This window comes from Triticum urartu, chromosome 2A (genome assembly GCF_056163025.1).
Source record: "Triticum urartu cultivar PI428250 chromosome 2A, HENAU_Tu73, whole genome shotgun sequence".
In the NCBI taxonomy this organism is placed as follows: domain Eukaryota; kingdom Viridiplantae; phylum Streptophyta; class Magnoliopsida; order Poales; family Poaceae; genus Triticum; species Triticum urartu.
Genome location: NC_141874.1, coordinates 173,699,610 through 173,710,982, shown reverse-complemented (window position 1 = coordinate 173,710,982; position 11,373 = coordinate 173,699,610). Strand labels below are relative to the sequence as shown.

At 52.5% G+C, this 11,373-nt stretch overlaps 1 protein-coding gene and 1 long non-coding RNA gene across 3 annotated transcripts; one reads left to right on the top strand and one right to left on the bottom strand.

Annotated features, from left to right (window-relative positions):
* The first annotated feature begins 666 nt into the window (after positions 1–666).
* LOC147984422 (uncharacterized) lies at positions 667–1,241 on the top strand. Its single transcript, XR_015615998.1, has 2 exons — positions 667–837; positions 953–1,241. It is a non-coding gene; the product is annotated as an uncharacterized LOC147984422 (long non-coding RNA).
* Positions 1,242–3,480: 2,239 nt separating this feature from the next.
* LOC125524717 (uncharacterized) lies at positions 3,481–10,480 on the bottom strand. 2 transcript variants are annotated; one of them, XM_048689758.2, is made up of 12 exons: positions 9,657–10,480; positions 9,414–9,565; positions 8,999–9,323; positions 8,501–8,906; positions 8,330–8,381; positions 8,078–8,167; positions 7,701–7,956; positions 7,542–7,611; positions 7,367–7,451; positions 6,845–7,282; positions 4,063–6,739; positions 3,481–3,951 (listed from the first exon to the last, which is right to left on the bottom strand). In XM_048689758.2, exons 1-12 carry the CDS (start codon positions 10,156–10,158, stop codon positions 3,944–3,946), a joined length of 5,061 nt encoding a protein of 1,686 aa, XP_048545715.1. In that variant the 5' UTR covers positions 10,159–10,480; the 3' UTR covers positions 3,481–3,943. The 2 variants fall into 2 exon arrangements, with proteins under 2 accessions (XP_048545715.1, XP_048545714.1); XM_048689757.2 differs by lacking the exon at positions 3,481–3,951 and having other exon boundaries at positions 3,983–6,739.
* Positions 10,481–11,373: the final 893 nt, after the last annotated feature.

Sequence of the window (11,373 nt, the reverse complement as noted above, 5' to 3'; positions counted from 1 at the left end):
ATTTGCAGGTGATTGTCGGATTCAAAGTTCTAGATCTAAGCATCAAGGATGTCCTTCATCTTCATGACTATGGGGGTTATTTCCAGGTGATTGTCGGATTCGAAGATCTAGATCTAAGCATCGACGGTGTCCTTCATCTTCATGACCGTGAGGGTTATTTGCAGCTGATTGTCGGATTCAAAGCTCTAGATCTAATCATCAACGGTGTTCTTCATCTTCATGACCATGAGGGTTATTTGTAGGTGACTTCGGATTCAAAGCTCTAGATCTAAGCATCGACGGTGTCCTTCATCTTCATGACCGCGAGGGTTATTTCCAGCTGATTGGATTCAAACTTCTAGATCTAGTACCGATGGTGCCCTCCCTCTTCATGACCGCGGGGGTTATTTCCAGGTGATTGCCGGATTCAAAGTTCCAGATATAAGCATCGATGGCGTGCTCCCTCTTCATGACCACGAGGGTTATTTTCCAGGTGATTTGTGGATTCAAAGTTCCAGATCTAAGCATCGACGGTGTCCTCCCTCTTCACGGCCGCGAGGGTTATTTCCAGGTGATTGTCGTATTCAAAGTTCTAGATCTAAGCATCGTAGTTTATAGTTTAGGGATTTGTTCAAAATAGCTGATGACTGGATTCCTAATAATGATGTCCTTCCTCTTTATGGCCATGGGGTTTATTTCCAGACGATTCCTGGATTCAAAGTTCTAGATCTAAGCATCGATGGCGTCCTTCATCTTCATGACCGTGAGGGTTATTTCCAGGTGATTGCTGGACTCAAAGTTCTAGATCTAAGCATCAATGGTGTCCTCCCTCTCCATGACCGCGAGGGTTATTTCCAGGTGATTGCCGGATTCATAGTTCTAGATCTAAGCATCATAGTTTATAGTTTAGAGATTTCTTCAAAACAACTGTTAACTGAATTTCCAATAATGTTGTTCTTCCTCTTCATGATAGTGGGGGTTCTTTCCAGGTGATTGCCAGATTCAAAGTTCTATATCCAAGCATCGATGGTGTCCTTCCTCTTCATGGTCGTGAGGGTTATTTCCAGGTGATTGTCGCATTCAAAGTTCTATATCGAAGGATCGATGGTGTCCTTCCTCTTCATGGCTGTGCGGGTTATTTCCAGGTGATTGAGAGATTCAAAGTTTTAGATGTAAGCACCGATGGTATGATCCCACTTCATGACCCTGGGGATTATTTCGAGGTAAGTGCCGAAAGCAAAGTTATAGATCTAAGCAAGAAACATTGGTTAAAGTTGTTATGTCTACTGTTTTTATAGAAAGCGAGTTGAAAGTGAAAAGAATATCTTAGATCCGAATTGAAAGCTCGTATGTACCGAGGTTCTAAGTGGGGTTGGGAGGGGAGGGTGGATGACGGGGAGTTGGAGGGTTTGTAGAATAGAATAGACGGGGCATCGATAATAGAGATCGAGTGGCTGATGTCGGAGGGATGTTTGGCCACAGTGGAGGGTCACTCTTCACATACATATGAGTCCTCTTGTTGGATACCCACCCAACATAACATCCTCTTGGACCACTGAATCCTCTCACACCTGGGGTCTCCTCTCCCACTCTCTTTTCCTAAGATCTACCCCTATTGGTCTGATGGCTGGTAACATGACAGTGATGCCTCCTCTATATGTAAATTCTAGGAGATTGTAAATTGCTTAGTTAGTTCCTTTCTTCTTCCTGGAAGAGTAAGGATGTTCATCGTATCCTTAATTGGTAGTTCCCTTCTATGTGTAGCATTTTTTATTAGTCAGGTAGTCTCTTCATTCGGCAGCGTCACTCGCAGAGATCTAGATCTCCCAATATCCTTGAACAGACATGTGCGAACCATACCGCCTCTATTTCCTTGAGAGCTCCTTTGATTCAAATGAAATTTGTAGGATTTTCAAAAGATTTGGATCCTTTAAAAACTTTCCTGCATTGGTCGTTCGATTCACGTGATTGAAATCCCTATGATTCACTCATACTCTACGTTGGAGGAAATTTTAGTGCACTCAAACCTCTTGGTAGAATTCCTTTGCCTTCTCATGTGCTATCAAACACTTCTCGGCGACGCTCAATCCTGCATCTTTTCCCATCTCCACGCTTTTTGCCTACTTGGACCATAGGTCGTATCTGAAGCCGACGATCACCAAACAAGCATTCGCCGTTTTCGCCCACTGGAGTTCCACCGCCCCGCCCAAGGTTCACAGCGCGAGCACGGGTGGCCCACCCAGCCCAGGCGCTCGTGACCGGCGCACGTAGCGCGCAAACGGCGTGGGCATGCAAATCCAGTTGCCGGTAAACTCTGGCGAGTCGCAGAACAGCCTGGCGGTGCTACGTCACGACGGCGACAGGGACACCAGATTTTACTGACGAAAACAACAACTGGACGCACAGAACAAGCACTGGCGCACCTCTCTCCCCGTCCCAATCAAAGACAAGAGTTTTTGGCAATAATGACAGGCCATGGGGCCACCTGATGTGTGTATGCACACGATATCGCAGCGAGGTAGTAGTACTACCACCAGTACTCCTACTACTACTGCATGGCATCCCATGGACGGATGAGCCATGAGTGCGTGCCGGAAAGAAAGGCAAAGGCCAGGTTAACCCAAACAAACAAACAATCAATCCAGCACGCGATTAATCACATGTCACCAACAACCGGGGCGGTGCATCTGGACAAAGGCTCCGTGCGTGCGTGCGTGCGCGCAGACCCACTCCGGACAGGAAAGGGAGGGAACGCCATGCCATTGCGCCAAGCGAAAGGAAAGCGATGTCCCCCGGCCAAGGCAAAAATTTCCAGATACTTTACTTTTCAGCCTGCACGTCGGGTGGCTGTTAGGCCGGACACGTGTGATGGCCGAGAGCGATCCATGTGAATGAGATCATCATCATCCAGCCCCAGTGTCATAGATAGATAGATAGATTAGATATAAATAGAAGATTGGTACGATTAGGAAGAAGATAGCGGCAGCACGCGTCCGTCCGTCCGTCCGGGCAAGTTAACAAATGGCGGAGTGGAAGAGTGGCGTGCCGGACTGCGCACCGGAAAGAGTAGCACTTTCGGATGAGTGAGCACTGCAGTGCCGAGTCATCACACAGGCCAGAATTACTCTGCTTTGCTATCTTAACAAGATTATCCATCCATCCATCCACCGCCTTGATTGATTCATTTCTTCTACAAGGCTACCTAGCTAATTACAACGCACACACCCAAAAGGCAGGTCATGGTCACTCTCATGCTATGCTACGCAACAACTACTAGTACTACTTATCTGCCTCTCTGCCTCCGCCCCAGTTGTTTCTAAAACAATCCAACATACTACTACTCCTACTCCTACTCCTTGAGAGATATTTCCCTCTCTGCCCCAAATTGTTTCTAAAACAATCCAAGCAGATCTGAGTATTGACAAAACACATGGACAAAAAAAAAGGAAAGAAACACAGAAAGAAAGAAAGAAAGAAAAGAGGAAGGCAAGAGCAGCAGCATCACAAAAGTTTCCCTTGACCTGCATACTAATTAAACCTTCTTCCTTCAGTTAAGACAACAACAAAAAGAACAAATCTAAAGAGACCAGACCAGAGCAGAGCAGCACTTGGAGGAGAGGGGAGGGGAGAAGTTCAGAGAGAGACCAGCTTTTGACAATCTTGCATAAAACTGCTAAAAAAAAGGGTTTCTATGCACCTCCAGCTTTCCACCATGGGAGGATAACCTACTACACACAAGTATCACTCCCATCAGCCAGCCGTTCCACATTTTTACTCCACAGATTTGCCAGAGCCCCTGAATGGATGGAATGGGTGCATCATCCTCCTCGTCGACGATCCGGCTCTCGCAGCTATGCCTCTTGCCATGCAATCGCTTCTTCCGCGCGCCGAGCTTCCGACAGAATTAGCAGTTAGCTCGCCGACTCAGATTAGCAGCATTCCCATGCTCTGGCGTCTAGGTCCTTTACTTACCTGACAAACACAAGGGTTTTATGTTAGTCGAAACAACTGAGTCAAGTTATATGGTGGCGGTACATGGAACAACGTCTGCAGGGGATACAAGTATGGATAGAGGTCCATTACCAGCAGCAGGCTTCTGATCACTGGTAGGCTTTACGGGCATTGGCATTGAAAACGTCAATTGTGCCGCTGAAAGGTGAGAGTGAGGCGAACCACTCGCAGATTGCCCCGCTGTCGCAAGGTGCATAAAACCACCAGGCGCTGGATGAAGATTGGCCTTCATGTTACTGCCAGCTGCACTATGAGCCTTCCCCGCATCGGCTGGAACCGCAGATGTGGACATCGACATGGAACCAAGAGAGAGCATCGCAGACGAACCAGAGACAGCATTCTGCTGCTGCTGCTGCTGCTGCTGCGTCTTGTCAGCCGAGCGCTTTTGGTAGAGGCCAGCACCAGCTCCAGCATTTACATGCTGAGGCGGACCTTGTGGCGCAAAGGCATTGGAGATGAAGAAATGGCCGTGGCCATGGCCTTGTGGGAACGCCTGCTGTTGTTTCAATGAGGGTCCATGTGACTGCTGCTTACCACCAGAGTGAGCCATGTTTGGTTGCTGACCAAGGATCGATGGCATAGGCATACTGCTGTAGGGATTTGTTGAAGCTGACTTGGATCCAGAAGTTGAAGGAGAGTTCTTTGCTGCATGTTGTTGAGGTGATGACAATTGGACAACTGGCTGGCCACCCTTCGCACTTCCAGATGCAGGTGGGCTACCACCAGTACTTTTGGAGACCGAGTTAGATGGCGAACCAGAAGCAACCGGAGCATTTGAAGATCGAGATAGGTCCCCTGCTCCTCCAGTAGAAAGATTAGTAAGGGAGTGGCCAATCTTCGACGAACTCATGCTTTGTGACTGGTGATTCGGGGTGGAGAGAGCCTGCAGAGCTTTTGCTTGTTGATGGAGACCACTGTTCTTCATCATAATCAAATTAGAAGGCGAGGATGCAGCAGGGACAGAAGCAGCTGAAGGTGGAGCTGACACTCTCATCGACGACGATGCCTTCAATTGAGGTGATTGACCAGGAACTCCGCCTTGAGAAGCGCTTGATGGATACATTAAATTCTGAAAGTTCGTCGCACTCAAACGGTCAGAGTATCCACTTGCATTACTCGGAGCAGCAGACCTGGGGCGAGAGTTCAGATGATTTTGAAACAATTGCTGTTGCTGCTGCTGTTTCTGAAGCTGTAACATATGTTGCTGGTGCTGCTGCTGTTGTTGTTGCTGCTGCTGCTGTTGCTGCTGCTGCTGGAGTTGCTGCTGTTGCTGCTGCTGCTGGAGTTGCTGCTGTTGCTGCTGCTGCTGGAGTTGCTGCTGTTGCTGCTGCTGCTGGAGTTGCTGCTGCTGCTGCTGTTGCTGCTGCTGGAATTGTTGCTGCATCTGGTGCTGATGGTGTTGGTGCAGCTGCAGCTGAATTTGCTGCTGTTGCTGCTGCTGGGACATGGTCGGTGCAGATGGGGCTGCAGCTGACGTAGCTGCTGCAGTAGAAGCACTTGAAGATTTGCTGCTGCCTAACCCAAAGGCATTCGAAGATTCCGCACCAATAAGGCTCAAAGTGCGGACTGAGGGTTCATTAGCACTGCTACCAAGGAAAGGGTGCATAAAAGACTTGTTTTCTGGCTTAGAGAAAGAAAGAGAATGCTGCTGTGAATCACTCGGGTACTTTGCAGATGCAGATTTCTTTCTCTCATTATCTCCAGCACTTGGCGTTGAAGATGAATCCCCAGCCACAGATTTAGCTTCTGCAGCATTTTGATGCTGGGGTTTATGCTGTGCACCTTGAACAGACTGGGCTGAAGCAAAATTGAGCTGAGGGTAACCATGCCGGCCTGCTTCTTGATGGCTCTGGAAAAGCGGATGGTTCTGTGCCAATGACGAGAAGTCAAGACCATTTGGAGCAGAACCAGGAGCGCCAATGGAACCAAAGGGCATCACAAAAGGCTGAGATGAAGCAAGATCAATTCGAACCCCCTGGCCTCGACTGGTTGGTGGCTGCTGGTGGTGATCATTCGATTTCTTCTCACTCTGATTGCCAGCAGATGGCATCAACGCAAAATTTGGAAGATGCATTGGAATAGCAAAATTATGTTCATGCCCACCCTTCTGATGGTGTGAAGACTTGTCATCACTTGACTGGCCATCTTGCAGAGTCTTGTCTGGATCCTGTCGGTGAGCGAGGCCATGTAGAAGAACAGGACGCTGGTTGCCGCTCGAATAGCTCTGGGAACTGTTGGCAGCGGCTGCTGCGGCAGCGGCAGCAGCAGCATTAGCATTTGGTGCATATCCCAGCAACCCTTGTGATTGTTGTGGCTGATGCTTCTGAGAGGAACCAGACAAGCTTGGCATTGAGTTTTTCTGATGATTTTGTTGCTGCGTACCTTGCTGCTGTGATGGGTTCAACATGTGGGGAGAGTAGACATGCCCGTTGAAATACGGTACACCTGGGCCTGGTGGTGCCATGCCTCGATATGATGGAGCTCCTCCAGCATGAGCAGCAGCGAGCTGGAATGGGTAGCCGTTCTGTAAGATGGCCAAGAACTGGGCATCACCCGGCTGCAAGTTGGCAAAGCTCAAGTTCATGGCCGATGCACCAGCGTGTGCTGCTGAAGCGTGGGCAGTGGCAGATGATGGCATCGCACTGCTGGTGCCAGAAGATTTTGTATCTCCCATTCGATTGGCAGCGGCAGTTGCAGCTGCTACTGCTGCAGCATGTTGGTTGAATGGAAAGATGAATGTTGGCGCTTGCTGTAAAAAACAAAGGGTGCACGGGAAATTATATAAGGAAAAAAATACCAAAAAGAACCATAAGAAATACTAGTAATGAATAGCATAAATCCACGACAAGCATACCATCATGTTTGGTGGCATGGGAGAGGACTGCTGCGCTTCAAGAGCTGGAGGTTGCTTCCTTTGGTTTGATTCAGCAACACTGGCACTGCTGGATGCCGCTTTATCCTTGGAGAGGCTCCCCTGGAAAGGAGAAGGCACCATTGAAGATGCCTTAGTTTCTTGCAGCGGGGCGTGTGCCCGAACAGGGTAGCTCCCCTGCATTGGGTTCGCGAGAAGGGAGGCAGCCTCCGCAGGTGGAACGACGCCCATGTTGAATGGTCCTCTTGGACCAAAGAATGGTGCAGATCTTGTGGCGGCGGCGGCAGCAGCGGCAGCCGCTGTTGTGGGCCAGAAAGAGTTCATCTTTGTAATTCGCTGGTGGTATTGGATCTGCTGTGCGATGTAACAATGTGTAGCGCAGCGCTTGGGGCGTACTGGCAGTGGAGGCAATGCAGGATGCTGCAATATAGGAAACCTTTAGACTTGGCAAAGAAATTCACTCCAAAGACAGAAACCACACCATAGCTTAAGTGAGAAAGCAACCTGTAATCCAGCAGAAGTCCCTGGCTTGATGTCCATAGGATGATGAAGCCCAGGAGCTGATAGTCCAGGAACAGGAGCAATGTAACTGCCAAGGTAAGAAACAACAGATTTTAGACCACAAATCCTTCAGGGAGCAAGAGTGCGTGTAAAACATCGAATAGCAGTGAAAACTCACCTAAAAGGTGGGAAAGTCCCCATCCAGCCGCCTACGGTCATTGGCATAGGCGGTGAAGCAGCAGGTAGAGCTGCCAGATGAGGAAAAACCCAAGTCAACAAAGAATCACCTTTTACAAAAGCAGTGAGAAAATGGGGAAGAACCAGGCGAAATTCTTACGTGATTTCTCATGCTTGACCTCGGACTTTGAGGGCTTGTGTTGCTGCTGCTGCGGTGGCGGCAATGGCGGCTGTCTGCGCTCAGATGGCGACTTTTCGTCCCCTTGGCTAGGCTTCTCCAAATCAAGCTGCAGAGTGAGCTTCTTTGGAGCAAGCTCCTCCGCCGGAATCCTTTGCGCCTTCTCGTCCTCCAGATTGATCTCCAGGCCTCTCCGGGTCCTCTCGCCATCTTTCTTTTCAGAATTTCCTCTCCCGGCCTGAAATCCCAGCAAAAGATGAACAACAAATGGACCGATCAGAATCAAACATCCAATGCTCCAGCCGCTAAGGAGGTCAATCAACAGAATTGGTGAAACTGAAGCAGACAGAGGCACCCACCACGTCCATCTCAGAATCCAATCCCTTCTTATCCGCATCAGGGTCGGAAGAGCCATCTCTATCAGGAGATAGCTTCCCAGGAGGGGGAGCCTGGAACAAGCACAAGGGGAGAGAAAAAGGTGAGATGAAAAAAGGGCTGAAAAGAAAACAAAAAAGCCAATCAACAGTTGCGGCAAAAATTGTCGTTTTCAATCTTTGCCCAGCAAATTCCGCAAGACCAATTCAACCACACACATGAAAGCATATACCCACCATGAGATCAATGCAAAACTTTTCTTGCCGAGCGCCATCGGATGCCAGCTCACTGATAAAAAAAATAAAACAATTCACGCGAAATCGTGAATATACTAATCAGATCGGCACAATCCAAAGGCAATAATGGTTATCACAACACCAATAATATAAAAAATCCAAATGGCCCACCTCTTTGTCGCGGTGGTGGCCTCCCCATTCCTGGCCTCAGAGCCGACCGGCGCAGCAGCCTCGCCGTCGGGCTTGACTGCTGCTGCCGGCGGCTCGGCCCGGCTGCTCTCGGGCCCGGGATCCCGTCGATCTGATTCACTGGCCCGGAGCTCTGGATCTCTTCCTCTGTGGTCCTCCCTCTTCTCTGGCTCCCGGGTAGCCTCCTGCTGCGCGCCAGCGGTGGCGGCGGCGGCGGCGGTGCTGGCGACACTTTCGGCCACAGCCGACACGGACGGCTTCGCATCTGATCTTGCCACCGGAAGCACTTCCGGCCTTGCGGGCGGCTCTGCCGTGTCCGGTTTTGCTGGGCTCGCCGGGCGGTTCTCGTTGTCGTACTTGGCGAGCCGTGGCCGCTTCCTCTTTGGGGCTGGCAAAAGCAGTGAGGAAGCTTATTAGACCCACAAAACCAAAATTAGCAACAAAAAATCATTGCAAGATCAAAATTGACGAGCTGCCCACCTATAGTGGTGAGAGAGGCTGAATCTGCCGGCCGGACGACAGATGACGACGGAGCCGGCGAAGAGTTCCCGGACTTGGCCTCCGGCGCGTCCTTGGGCTCCGGCTTGTGGTTCATGTTCTCCTGCTTGGGAGGGCAGGGGAACTGCCGCGTCAGGCCAAATAGCACCTCGGCGACCTCGATCTCCTCCTGAATGAACGATGGCGACTTGGAAATCTTTGCTGGTGGCGGCTGAGGCGGGGCTGCCGAAGGAGCTGAAGCCGGCGACGGCCGCTGCTTCGGTACAGGCCCAGAACCGCCGCTGCTCCCACCGCCGCCAAGTGTTTTCTGCGAGACACCGGAGAGAGGGAAATCAGTAAGGGCAAGAGTTTAAGGAATCATGAGGGGAGATGGATTGTGTCGGCCTGAAAAACGCACCAGCTTTTTCCGAGCAGGGGCGGTGGCCGATGTGGAAGCCGGCGAGATCGGCCGTGAAGAAGGCCGCTGGATCTGCGAGCCGTCTACAGCGGCGCCGCCGCCGCTCCCACCGCCGGGGCCTGTCCACTCGTGCGAAGACCTCTTGGTAGAAGCTGCGGAAAACACGAGGAACGCCGTCGAGATCAGGGAAAGAGAAGCGGCAACAAGGGTGGAAATTTGCTTGTTTTGCGGTGCATAGCATACCTGAGCGCGCCTTCCTCGGGACTGGAACGCCGATCATTTCGTCGGCGGCCTTCCACACTATGGGGCCCTTGGGATTGGAGCCCCCCTTCCGGTGCATCGACTGCGGGCCGTGGTGGTGGTGGTTGTTGTAACCGCCGCCGCCGCCGCCGCTGCTGCTGCTGCTGTGATGGTGCGCGGCGCCAGGCTGTGGCGGGGACGGCGGAGGCGCCGTGCTGGGTGACCGGCGCTGCACCGACGGGAACCTGGGCGCGGAGGCGGCGAGCTCCTCGTCGGGGTCGTCGTCGTCGTCGCCGAGGCTGTCGTCGGAGGTGTCGTCGCCGTCGTCGCGGCCGTTGCCGTTGAGCATGAGGCGGTCCCCCCGCCTCCTCTCGGACCGAGGCGAGTCCCTCGGCCCCGCGCCGCCGGAGACGCCGCCGCCGTTGCTCCTGAGCCGGCGCCGCGGCGGAGGCGCCCCGCCGGACATGGCCAGTGCGGCCCTCCTTCCTTCCCGGATCCGCTCCATGTCAGATCTGAGGCATGCGCCTCCGATCTCCCCGCCTAGTCGCCGGCGTCCGGCAGGCACCGCCGCCGCCGCGCAGATCCACGCACCAACCGCCTCGACAAGGCAGCGGGAGGGAGCGAGAGAGCCCGCCCTCCTTCTCCTTCTCCTTCCCCTCGCGCTCACGAGTATCTCCTCCCTCTCCCTCTCTCTCACGATGCTACTCCTCTCCTAGAGGGAAGAGTGCTCTCCTCTCGTCTCGTCTCCCTCGGCTGGAAGGAAATGGCTGCTGCTTCTCTGGTCTGGTGTGGCCTCCTCCCCTCCCCTTGTGGCTCGCTTTCTAGGCCTCATCCTCTTTTTGTCGCTGCCCATGCCCGCATCCGACGGCCAGGATCCGCCCCACGCATCCGACGGCCCCGCCCCCGCGCCTGCCACCGTGGCCGCCCCCACCGCCCAGCACCCAACGGAACACGCGATAAAATCTCGTGGACGCTTCCTTACGCAACAAGCATGGCCCGATGGCCGACACGTGGCGGGGCAGCCGAGCGGGGTGAGTCCCCGAACCGTCCACGGGCTATAGCAGGTGGGTGGGTGGGTGATGGCGCCACGCCCCGCCCATTTGTTCCCTTCCCCAACCAATTTTTTTATCCTCTAGTAAAAAACTTAACACTCCACGCAAAATAAATAAAGCAAGTAGGAAAAGAATAAAGAAGTGGCGCTACGCCATCGATCGGCTTTGGCCCGGGGGACCACCACGCGTGGATGGGCCTGATCTGGACAGTGCGGAGGGTTTCACCCGGCTGACGTGGCGCCTGCGCGCACCGGTCGCTGCGGGTGGGTTAAAAGGGCACGAGGGAAAGTCTCCAGGCAGGCAGTGGGGGGCGGGCGGGGCCCACGCGCGGGCCCGGGCATCTCCCCGTCTCATCCGCTTTTTTTTTTCTTTTCTTTTCTTTTTCTCTTTCGCGTAACGTTCTGCTCGTGGGCTCCGACGTGGCGGGGCGGGTGACGTCGGCGGGGCCCGCCGGCCACCAACCTTCACCGCACCACTGGCCTACTACTTCTACTCTCAATGAAATTAAGATATTCCTTGAAAACACCCACTAGTTTAATATCATTAAACCACGGAGGAGATCCGGAAGATGTCATTGTGTACGCGGATTGCCGCGGTTACTTAACTGGATCATTAATAAACGCCAGTAAATTTAAATTTAGAATTTCGCTGCGGTGCGGTGCGGTGCT

Excerpts from the sequence above, each read along its gene's own strand:
- LOC125524717 (XM_048689757.2), bottom strand. The coding sequence starts at position 10,158 with ATGGAGCGGATCCGGGAAGGAAGGAGGGCCGCACTGGCCATGTCCGGC. Across the intron at positions 7,957-8,077 it reads TGGATTCTGAGATGGACGTG|GCCGGGAGAGGAAATTCTGA; the intron begins GTGGGTGCCTCT and ends CTGGGATTTCAG. Across the intron at positions 7,283-7,366 it reads GGACTTCTGCTGGATTACAG|CATCCTGCATTGCCTCCACT; the intron begins GTTGCTTTCTCA and ends CCTATATTGCAG.